Source organism: Arachis hypogaea, chromosome 15, assembly GCF_003086295.3.
Source record: "Arachis hypogaea cultivar Tifrunner chromosome 15, arahy.Tifrunner.gnm2.J5K5, whole genome shotgun sequence".
In the NCBI taxonomy this organism is placed as follows: domain Eukaryota; kingdom Viridiplantae; phylum Streptophyta; class Magnoliopsida; order Fabales; family Fabaceae; genus Arachis; species Arachis hypogaea.
This window is the reverse complement of record NC_092050.1, coordinates 151,124,435-151,136,499: the sequence shown is the minus strand read 5'-3', so window position 1 is coordinate 151,136,499 and position 12,065 is coordinate 151,124,435. Positions and strand designations below refer to the sequence as shown.

The 12,065-nt window shown below is 33.5% G+C and overlaps 3 protein-coding genes across 4 annotated transcripts; 2 read left to right on the top strand and 1 right to left on the bottom strand.

Moving 5' to 3' along the window:
- The first annotated feature begins 1,609 nt into the window (after positions 1-1,609).
- On the top strand, positions 1,610-4,908 carry LOC112751350 (phospholipase A2-alpha). Its single transcript, XM_025800450.2, has 4 exons — positions 1,610-1,950; positions 2,081-2,123; positions 2,532-2,657; positions 4,458-4,908. Exons 1-4 carry the CDS (start codon positions 1,819-1,821, stop codon positions 4,631-4,633), a joined length of 477 nt encoding a protein of 158 aa, XP_025656235.1. The 5' UTR covers positions 1,610-1,818; the 3' UTR covers positions 4,634-4,908.
- On the bottom strand, positions 4,535-9,013 carry LOC112751349 (protein OSB2, chloroplastic). 2 transcript variants are annotated; one of them, XM_072217236.1, is made up of 10 exons: positions 8,472-9,013; positions 8,033-8,177; positions 7,403-7,484; positions 6,590-6,672; positions 6,341-6,479; positions 6,122-6,225; positions 5,889-6,036; positions 5,679-5,743; positions 5,401-5,591; positions 4,535-4,894 (listed from the first exon to the last, which is right to left on the bottom strand). In XM_072217236.1, the coding sequence occupies exons 1-9, from the start codon at positions 8,774-8,776 to the stop codon at positions 5,445-5,447; spliced, it is 1,218 nt and encodes a 405-aa protein (XP_072073337.1). In that variant the 5' UTR covers positions 8,777-9,013; the 3' UTR covers positions 4,535-4,894; positions 5,401-5,444. The 2 variants fall into 2 exon arrangements, with proteins under 2 accessions (XP_072073337.1, XP_025656233.1); XM_025800448.2 differs by lacking the exon at positions 4,535-4,894 and having other exon boundaries at positions 5,268-5,591.
- Positions 9,014-9,997: 984 nt separating this feature from the next.
- LOC112749257 (protein MAIN-LIKE 1-like) lies at positions 9,998-12,065 on the top strand. The gene is made up of 5 exons (XM_025797518.1): positions 9,998-10,069; positions 10,661-11,265; positions 11,347-11,403; positions 11,486-11,573; positions 11,655-12,065. The coding sequence occupies exons 1-5, from the start codon at positions 9,998-10,000 to the stop codon at positions 12,063-12,065; spliced, it is 1,233 nt and encodes a 410-aa protein (XP_025653303.1).

The window sequence follows — 12,065 nt, the reverse complement described above, 5'->3', positions numbered from 1 at the left end:
CATCCAATGGCTCACTTTTCTTTACTGGTTACATGCTGGCCAGAATTTAACAAAATTGCTGGCCCCTAGATTTTTTCATTAAAAAATATAAAATAAAATAATTTTAAACTGATTTTTTATTATTTATTAACAAAAAGTTTTATTTACTTATTTAAATTAATATTGGGTAATGCTAAACTATTATTATGTGAAGAGCTAATTACTCACTTAACATATATGCACAGCAATTTGGATATGAATTAGAGAAGAAAATATTTGCAATGGGGAAACATGTTAGTAATCTTCTCACTCAAATTTATTTTTTAATCAGTTGCTATAATTATTGCGTTAGCAAGGATGGCACGCACTTTGTTGAGATAATTCCATAAAATAAATAGGCTTGGATTTACTTCTTTTTATTTTTTGGGAGTATACAACTACACATAAAACAAAATTTAAAATATAATAGAATAATTACAGGTTAATACACAAAAGCACAATACACAATTGGTTCGAGGCTAAATTAATAGCCAATTTGCTTCCTAGGGACAATAGGTTCCAACCAAATTGTTCACGAGCTGAAGACAAATAGAGAGTGAACATAAACCTTCACCAGAAGAAGGATTTATTTTCTTCCATATTTTTTTAAAATATGCAAATTTTTATTCTAATGAATTTTATTATTAAAATATCCAATTAATCCCACCTGGCAAATTTACCACTTAGTTATTTTTATTTTTTCGTTGTGTTTGTTTATAAGTATGAAACACTAAAATAAAGATACAGAAATATAAAATTATATTTGACAAATGAGATATAAATATAAATATTGTATTTGAAATATTGAATTAATATATTTTATATTTCTTTTAATAAAAAAATCTAAAGACACAACTGTAAAAAAAACACAATTTATTTTTTGTTATTTTTATTATTTTTTTATAATTATATTTTTTATTTTTATTAAAAAAAGATAAATTAAAATTTTTATAATTTATTTTATTTTATATTTAATTTATTATTAAATAAAATACTAAAACACTAATTTTATATTTTTGTCATTTGTGTTATCTTCTAAGCGTCTTATCTTATTCTATAATAATAATAATTTCTTACATGACCAATAGTTTGGTTACATCGTCATCTCCACGAAGCAAGCTCTTAGTTGCATTCAATTTGATTTATCATTCTTTTTTTTAATATTTTTCTTTTTTTTCGACTACGCACCGTTGGATGAATACCTTCAGTGTAGTGTTTTTGGGAAATCCCCACCTTTTATTATGTTATCCTGTTTTTGGACATCTTTGTATTCTATTTTTTAATAATTAATGAAATATAACATATTATCTTTAGAAAAAAAAAAAACCAGTTTGGTTAATATAGTCAACGCCTATAGAAAAAATGCAAAATATAATGAGTTATATAGTTTCATGTTTATTTTTATTCATATCTCATTTAAACAGTTTTTCATATTTATTCTTGTTTAATTGTTTACAACCTTAAATAGTTTCATGTTATTTTTATTATTACCTATTTAATTACGCCATAATAAGGCATGAAAAACGCAAGAAAAGAGGGATAATTTAAAATAATGACAATAATATAGTCACGAGACACTACAAAACAAACCAAAGACACTCTTTTCTTTTCCTTTCTGAGTTATGTGTTTATCTCTGCCAACCCTTTCAGACTCTTTTTCATTCATTCACTCACTCCCTCACTCTGTACCTTCTATATTTTCCTTTTATATAAATCAGAGCCTTTAAGCAAATCCAATCTTCAACCAAATTCTCACACTTTTTGTCTTCTCTTTTTTTTTTTCTTTCCTTAATACAAAAAATGGTTGCTACCCTTTCACTCAGGTATTGTTATGGTATAATCTTTGGTTGCACCCTTGCCCTTAACTTCTTATACATTCCCGTTTCTGCCCTCAACATTGGAGCTCAAAACACTGGAGTTGCAGTCTCCGTGGTAAGTTTTCTTAATTAATTTTCATGTAAGTCCATTTCCAATACACATTAATTTACTATATTACCATTAAAGAAGAACAATATTTCCCCAATTAACCTCCTAAGTATTGTTTTATTTCATTCATGTGTAGAGCAAAGAGTGTAGTAGGCAATGTGAGTCAAGCTTTTGTTCAGGTACTTTTCCAATTCAATTTCTTTTATATAATTTATATTCATTTATTTAAAGATTGGAACGTTATTAAAGATTAAATGAATGAGAAATGCTTCGTTGCCAACAAATATTATCATTTTTGTACAATATTTTTTTAGTAATAATTTGCACTCATATTTATCGACATTTGCATATAAAAAGCATATAATTTGCACTTATATTTACTAAAGTTTTGCGCACATGAATCAATACAGTTTGTACTTATATTTTTTCAGAATTTATACACATAAATTAGTAAAATTTATTTATTAAAGATAATTTAGTATTTGTACTGATTAAATTATGATTAAAATACTAAAAATTGCTAACACTCAAGAATTTCTCTTAAATGAATATGAATATTATATGTGATATTTGAAATTTGATGGCAGTGCCACCATTGTTGAGGTATGGAAAGTACTGTGGACTATTATACAGTGGATGCCCTGGGGAGAGACCTTGTGATGGACTTGATGCTTGTTGCATGAAGCATGATCAATGTGTTCAATTCAAAAACAGTGAGTTTGCTATTCACATATACATACATAACTTCTTAATAGTGTCTTATTAGTTGCACTATGGATTGGTTTTTCTACTAGATTTAATTGAATTGCTAGTTCCAATGTTAGATTTGGATCTGACACCGTATGTGGGAGTTATCAAATCCCAAATTTAAAACAACAAAATTAAAGAAAAAGAAAAAGACCACTAGATATTCATGTTCTTTTATTATTAATTTTTTTTCTAAAGGGTATTTCCGGATACTAATTTGTCTTTATTAACCTTATAAAGCCAAGGCTGCGTTTAGATTAATGGAGTTTGCGTTTTTATTTTTTATTTTTATTTTTAATGTTCTCTGTCTTTTAGATTTTATAAAAAGAAAAAGATGAAAATTGGAGGTGAAACCAGAAAACAAAATTCTAATGTTTTTAATATTTTTATTTTTTTTTATTTTAAAAATAAAAAATACTAAAAATAAAAATACAAATCAATCGCCCTCTAAACTTTTCTATTTTTTCTTGCTCTAAAATCAACTTTTAAGAGAAAACATTGAGTAAAGCTATTTGAGTGATTGCCCAGCAAATTGGATGTTAAAAGTGATTAGTGCTTGGAGTGGTTAAGTCACTTTTTAAGTATCCAAGGAGGCCTTTAAGATGAGTCGGTTGAAAAAATGATTAGTTCAAGTTAAATGTTTGAAATTTCAGTAAGGGCAAATCATCCATTGTATTCACCATACTCAAATTAATTGGTTATTTCATTTTTTAGGTTTATTAAAAGGAATTAATTTATCAAGACAAATTTATTAGATTGTGAATTTGTAATTTGCAAATTTATAGGAACTTTTTATTGGAAATAGCAATGGATTCAAAGAGGTTGTATCAATATGATTGTTGCAAAATTATAGCAAGAAATAGAACTAATGTCACTCAAGGCTGCAATTGCAAACCAATAGGTTTATTTTTTTATATATATAATATAGAGATTTTTTTGAAAATTTTAAAGACAAAAGTATACTTGATCCTTTATTTTTTAAAATATTAATAGGTTGGAGGTGGTAATAATTAATGGAGATATATGTGGTTATTAAGAAGCAAAAACAAATATGTATTTGCAATGTTGGAGAAATGGATGCTCTCAATTTTTTTTAACAATTGAGGGAGTAAAGTGTGATCTCTCACCATTAATTTTTCGATGTTGATGGTGTTTTAATTAATTAATTAAGTACAAACCAAAGTTAAAACAGAAATTTGAATGGAATCCATTTTGGTTTATTCTTGAATTGAAAAAAGAAATAGAGATGGTAGTTGGCTGATTGATGTTCTTTACTTAATTGCTTTCGGCCATTATATATTAATGGATCTTCTTGTCTTCTATTTGTCATGAGTTTATCCACATAAAACAGAAACTAATGCACCCTCTAATTACTTCATTTTGAAGATTGTAGAAAACCTCCCTACCTAAGTTATTGGGTTGATTATGACCCTTCTTCTGTTTCTTTAACTTCACTCAAATAATATGCATTACAGCCTTACAGGACATGTTATTTTGTTTATCTATTTACTTTCATGACAAAATTAAAAAGCCATTAATTGTTTGTCTCCGGTTCTGTTTTTGTCTTAAAAAGGTCCTTTATACAATGTGTCCAAATTTCTTTTATATTAAAAATCAATTTTGATAGTATGTGAATATAATAAAAGCTTTCTTTTGCAATAATTATATAAAGGTTGAAGCACGTACTGCTGTTCAATAAATTAATTAATTTTACACTATAATGTATCAAAATTAATCCTTTTGTGATCAATGGTGATGCTATGCAGATGACTACCTAAGCCAAGAGTGCAGTCAAACATTCATAGACTGCATGAACAAGTTTAAGGACACAAATGCGCCAACATTCAAAGGAAACACATGCCAAGTTGATGATGTTATTGAAGTTATTCATGTTGTCATGGAAGCTGCTTTGTTGGCTGGAAGAGTTTTTCACAAGCCCTAGGTAGCAACTAGCAAGTAAAGTTACATGCATTTCAAGTCTCAAGAAACAAGAGACATTCTCTGGTTTCTCTTATTGTTTTTGGTTATATTTACAAAATTAATCAAACAACAGTGTTTAATATAGTCATTGGTTTCGTTTGAAGTATGTTTGATCACTTCTGTGATCTCCTAACTATCACGAATTATGTAAACTGCACACTCTAAACAAACATTTCCATTGGTCCTTCGTTCCCAATGTGTTGTATGATAAGACCTTCAAATTCTGAATTCACAACATTCATCTGTGTTAGCTAATTCCATCTTCAAAGTGAGAATAAAAATATAAAAGCTTGATTCCTTCATAAATCATCAGTCATAATAAAAGAAAAGTTATTAATCCTAAGACATCTATATCTGACTTATTAACACGTAATATGATTTTATCAAACATGTTAGAAAACAGCAGGTCATAGCTTTTTATCGGTTTAATTTTTTACTTAACAAAAAATGTATTCTCTTTAGTGCATACTGCAAGGCAATATTATATGCTTGATGAAAAATGATTGAAATTACCTTAAATCCTGAACTCTACACAGTCAAAATTTCTATGATAAATTGAGGCATGATTCGCACTGAGTAGTGGATAGAAAGAAGTCTAAAAAAAATCTGATGAAAATTGCTTTTGCACATAATAAGAACAACAAATATATCTGCCTCATCAGAATTACCATTCAACGCGAAGCAGAATAACAGGAACTTTAAGAAAGCATAAGGTAATTAATTACATACAACTAGGTTGAATGAATCTTCATCCTCTGTTTCTGTTTCCAAGCTCATGAAACTAGTTTCTTCCTACCAAATTCTGCGCTTTCTTTTGGCTTCATGGGTGGCAACTTTGATAACACCCAACTAGGAGAATCATTAAGCCAGAGCACTTCACCAGTTTCTTTGTGCTTAAAGTCAGGAGCTTTTGGATTCCTCTGATGATTAAAATAGAAAAAGAAAAACTCGATCAACAATATCTAGTTAAGCCTGGTAAAGAACCTGTGGAAGTAGACTATACTTACCTTATCTATTCTGTTATCCCACCATTTAGTAGGGTTATTGACCAAATCATTCCAGGGCTCATCACCTAAACCAAGGACACAGGTTCAATCAAACATACGTTTATAAAACAAACAAAATGGAAATGAGGAGGAATCTCAAGTTGGCGAACCCAAAAAGCACAAGAATCACAATTCTAAGTATGTGTATGAAGGTCTTCATATGTAATATACCTTTAAAGTCCTTTGCTTGTTTTGATTTTACAGCTGGAACATCAAATTTCAGTTCTTCAAGTCTAGATAAAACCCACTTTGGAGCGTTGTTAAGCCATAGGGCACCGTTCCCATCCTTGCGTTTGAAGTCAGGGAACCTAGGATTCACCTGCAAAGTAAGCATAATTATAAGTTCTTCCAAATAAATTAGTCAGCAGGGGAAAAACCAAAAGGTATGAGACAGCAATAACTACCTGCCCATCACGTTTGCTGTCACGGTAATCAGTCCACTGCTTTGGGTCCTCCAAAAGATCAGTCCAAGGAGCAAGTGAAGAGTCTCTAACTTTCTTTAAATCATCTATAAGCAAATTAGAATGGAAAACTTTTGGAATGTTTCGAATGAACCACTTAGCAATTACCATGAAATAAAAGTTACATATATATATATATATATATACTGCATCAAGACTTACTTGTTGAGTGCTTCAATTCAGGTTTCAAATCAATTGACATGGAATCCAGTTTATCTTGCAGCCATTTGGGAGTTGAACTATTAATAAAGAGTAACTCACCATCCGTTTTTCTTTCAAAAGCTGCCCCCTTTGGATTCTCCTACATTAATTTGCAGCAATATTTAGAAAATAAGTTTGAAGGAAACATCATCATTGCCGATACTAGATGGGCAAAACAAAGATGATGAGTCAAAGAGGAAATTCAATAACCTTTAGATATCGGACATCCCACCATTCAAAAGGGTTAGAAAGGAGATCGTTCCAAGTGTTGTCTATGACATGCTCCTCACTTGCTAATATGATAGAAACAACATATCACTAAAAAGTTCTCAAGGGCATTGTGGTTAAAGCCAAAGCAGCATAACATATATAATGCACAATATTCAGAACCCATAATTCCTACTGTTAGTTTAAAGAATTTAGTCTTATATGGATCAAATTTTTCCCCGGTATTAAACTTTAAGTTCAGCATAAAACTTATTTTTATTCAGAAACTTTGCATTATGTAATGGACAACAATGGCATCCACATCATACCACCAACAGCTAAAACTGTCACAGATTAATACCTTTTTTTTTTCCCCCAAAGATAGGAGTGAGACTTGAACCTGCGACCTCTAGGTGAGTATAGGAAGACTATGCCATTTAAGCTATAGCTCATTGGCAGATTAATACCTTATTTACTACTGAAAAAAAAAAATCTACCGTATACATATACATTGAAAATTGGAAGATATTATCATGAAAGAAAAATGAACTGAAAGTCTAAAACACAGATTAGCAAAAAAAAAAGTTTCTTCATGTCCATTAACTGCAACTTACTATGCATGCATACCATACAACCACAACGACTTATCCCATTAGGTGGGGTCGGCTACATGGATCAAATGACACCATTGCGGCCTATCATGCATGCCATACACAGCATTGTTTATTTGCTAATCTCATTCCCTCATCTTCACATTCTAAGATATTAAGAACAACATGCTAATAAATAGAGAAGAGCATACACCAAACAAACTACCTGTACATTCTTGCTTTGAAGTTGCAGATATTTTCTCCAGTTGAGGATATCCTTGGACAAAGTTGAGGCTTTGTACAACAACCTTAAATGATTAAAGCAAAGATGTGAATCCCAAACCTTACATCTTTTCCCACTGAATAATCAACAAGGAACCACCCTATAAGACGGGCATAAGAGCGAAAGGAAACATGCTAGTCATGTCTGTAGCTAAATAATTTTTTATCTTTACTATAATAAGAGGGGACGATGGTATTGGAAGCCATTGGTTGGATACTTCAAAATTGTGCTGGAACAAACAGTACTGTACAGACTACATAATCAATTCCTTCCAATGTTCTTTTTTATTTCTGTTAACCTCAAATTCATGAGAAATAAAATGGACCTGAAGGAAATAACTTCAATGCCGTATCATTGCAATGCAGCTTCAAATAATTAAATCAAAACTTCTATTTATTCGATTAAGTGATATATATCTAAACACTGAAAAGGAACATATATTTCATTTCTCTCCATATCATTCCACTAACCATGAAATGTCGAAACATAGTCTTAACAAGAAGAAACTACAAATAAAGAAGCAGAATTTTGCTTCACTTAAACTACTAATTTCATTTACATATGAAACCATACCTGAATATTGCTATTACTTTGAATTTGGTTTTCACCTAAACGCGGTGGATCAGCAGTGAGTTGACCAGCCACATATATGAAATCGTCTTCCTTGAGATGGCAAGCCGCAGAATGAGCCAAATCACCCTCAAATATAACTGGAATCCTTGTATCAAGAATCAAAAGAGAAAAAAAAATCCATTTAATTCGAAGTAATTAAAAAAATCACATGATTGATCAATTTACTAGCTGGTGATATACCTAAAATTGAGCTAAACATTCATACGAAGCTACTAAACGCAAAGTTGTTAGTAACTGTCATAACAGTAACTGTACTAATTCATAGCTTAACTTTGTAACTAACTACAACACTTTCTTTACGTGAAGTATGATTAGAGTAGTTAAACAGCTTCATTTAATTTCTCTGCAAATAAACAGAAAGTAAAAGTGCGTAGCATACCAAAGGAAAGGAGAAGAGTGTGACTCTTGGCGAGTGATAACGGTGGCGGCGTAGGTTCTGCCGTCGGGAAAGGTTTGGAACTGAACCGGCATCCGAACCTGACCGATTAGGTTCACGGCATTCGCTACCTTCGGCTGGAACGGGATCTCCTTCGGCCTTGGAATCTCAGCGGTGTCAGTAGGCGGCGGAGGGATGGATTTGGATCGCCGACGAGTAGTGGAGGAGGAGGAGTATGATCGAAGGATCAGAGCCGTTGAATCCGCGGGCGCAGCGAACAATCGCAACGCTCGCCGCAGAGAATTCATTTCGGAGCTAAGAATGTGAAAGAAAAAGAGTGTCTAAAGCTAAAACCCTCTCTGAGTCTGCAATTTTCCTCTGCCCTATTTTTTTTTGGGTCTAAACCCCTTTTCCTTCGTAAGAAAGCTCAGATTAACTTTGGACAGGTCTGGGCCGGATTTTTTGTGGTAAGTATTTATTTATTAGAGAAGATAAAAAATAACTAATATGTGTGGGTCTGAGTTCTTCGGTTTATTTATATGCTTAAATAAGTATAAGGTTTGAATTTTATCTTATGTAATAACAGATCTTTAAATAGAACTCAAGTTGTTATGTTGTTTATCGGATAATTTTATTACTTATATTGAATTTTTAATTTGTATGTTCATTAAATTATATAATAATATTGTATATTTATAAAAATTCACAGATATGGTCGGATACCATGGATGTCAGATAAGATTAGGATTGAATTATTCTAAACTCGCGAGTAAAATAGAATTAAATTTTAATAATAAATTTAATTTGATAAGATTAAATTCAAATTCCACTCCATCCTATTCATTATCATTTTTAATAATAGATTTGTACTTAAAAAAAGAGATAATTAGGAAAACAATAATAGTATTAATACATCAAGCATATTAATGTATTATTTTCAAATCTTAAATCGTATATTTTCCACTAATTTTTAATTAAATAAATATAGGCGTGTATACGAAATTTTAAGGGGTAAAAAACCCAAATATACCAAGGAGAGCTCAAAATTACCAAAATCAGCCAAACCAGAAATCCATACCTGAATCAACCAGGACGAATTATTATATAATTCGAATCAATAAGATTCGAATTATACTCTCAAGTAATTCGAATTTATATAATTCGAATTATCTCCATGCAACAAATGAACGTAATTCGAATCAATATGATTCGAATTATAGATATCCAAAAAATCATGTAATTCGAATCAATACGTTTCGAATTAAAATAACCTATTTCGAATTTAGTTAACTCGAATTACTAGGAGAAGTTCACTTTAGAGAGGTTCGAATCTAGTTGATTCGAATTAGGGTTAAAACGGATTTCCATGGTAATTCGAATCAAGTTGATTCGAATTACAACTGTTTCGGCTATAAAAGGAGTTCGAACCAAGTTCATTCGAATCAGTTTCTCTTTCTCTAACCCCACCAAATCCCAGAGAAAACGACCAACCTTTCGTACGAGTAAGAGCAGAGCGCCTTTTTTTGTTGATGGGGGACGATCCGGGAAGGCTTTATCGTTTGGATGGAGTTGCTCATATCGCCGGTGTGATCAACGACGAGGTTAGTGGTTTATGAAAGCGTTTTATGATAACGGTATTTGTTAATGGTTTTTGATAATGGTTTATGTTACTGTTAGTGGTTTAGGATAGTGGTGCAGGCTAGTGGTTTATTGTTAATGGTTTTTTATAGCGGTTTATTTTAGTGTTAGCGGTTTAAGCAAGCGGTTTAGGCCAGTGGTTATTGTTAGTGGTATTTGAAATTGGTTTTTGTAAGCGGTTTGTGCTAATTGTTTTGGATAGTGGTTTTAGTGATGGTTAGCGGTTTAGGGGGGTGGTTTGAGTTGGTGGTGTATGGTAGTGGGTTTTGTTAATGGTTTTTTATAGCGGTTTATTTTAGTGTTAGCGGTTTAACTAAGCGGTTTAGCGGTTTAGCGGTTAACGGTAGTGGTTTATGATAAATGTGATCATGCATCTGTTTTTGTTAATGGTATTTGCACTAGGTTTGAGTGAGCGGTTTGTGTATAAAATGTTGGTCGTTTGTTTCATATATCTTTTACACATCACGATTTATTTTCTGGTTCCTTATGAAACATATTGTATATGTTAGTGGGTTGTGCATCTGTTCTAATTATGCGGTTTATGTACTGGCCAGCCTCGTCGTTGCATATCCAGCGTTAGGCGGCAGCAGGGGATGCGTCTTGATGAGAGGTACGTTCCGTACCTGCAGATGGCCGGATTGTACCATCTTGCGAGACTGAATGACAGATGGTTCCGACTAGACGAGCCCCTAGTCAGCGCATTCGTCGAGAGGTGGCGGCCTGAGACGCACACCTTCCACATGCCGTTCGGAGAGTGCACCATCACGCTTCAGGACGTCGCATACCAGCTGGGGTTGCCAGTGGACGGAAATTACGTTAGTGGTTGCCTGATAGACTTCCACCTTTACATTGAGGGTGGGAGACCTGCTTGGCAGTGGTTCCATGAGTTGCTCGGTGTTTTACCTCCCGAGAACCAGGTGCAGAAATTCGCAGTCAACTGCACCTGGTTTCAGGAGACATTTGCAGAGTGTCCAGACGGGGCTGATGAGGAGACAGTTAGGCGCTTTGTCCGGGCCTATATCATGATGTTATTGGGTACGCAGCTCTTTGCCGACAAGTCCGGCAATCGTATACACATCAGATGGCTACCTTATGTTGCTCGGCTTGAGGAGATGGGTCGCTACAGTTGGGGGTCGGCGGCACTTGCATGGTTGTACAGGTGCATGTGCTGAGTCGCCAACAGACATGTGGTGAAGTTAGCTGGCCCTTTACAGTTACTACAGTCTTGGATATTCTGGAGGTTTCCCACTCTTAGACCATCTGGGTATGATGAGATTAGCTGGCCCCTTGCCTCGAGGTACCGTTATTGTTTTGTATTATATATTCTTCTCGTATTTATTTTCGATTATGAAACCAATTTTAATGTTTCTCGTACGCAGATGGTCTGGTTACAATCCTGAGATTAGCAACAAGGGACCTCGGGTACAGATGGCTCGCCTGAAGATCGACTTGTTACAGCCTCGGCAGGTAAGTACGCAGAACATATGTGTATTTCAAGTCATTGTTTCAGTTTATATTGTCCAACCCTTTTAATTTTTATTTTTCCAGTTCATATGGATGCCCTATAGCGCACTAGACGTCATCCAGGTTGTACATCCAGAGGTCTTGGAGCCTCGGCATACGATGTTATGGCGGTGCAGGACGTCCCTGATTTACTTTGCGGTTGTGGAGTGGCATCAGGTTGATAGAGTTTTACCTCAGTTTGGCGGCGTTCAGCCCATACCGTCTCCCGCCTTGAACATCGACTTCTTGATGTCGAAGGATGGGAGAGGAGGTGACCGTTGGTTCCCGGCACAGTACGCTGACTGGCATGTTCACTGGCAGGAGCGTGCGGAGCACATTCTACAGTTTGACATCGTCCCCGACCCCGGTCCGTCACACGATTTCTTGACATGGTGGTATCAGCACGGAAAGAGGTTTTTGTCGCCGGAGATGTTATTGGTGGATCCTTATCAGTGA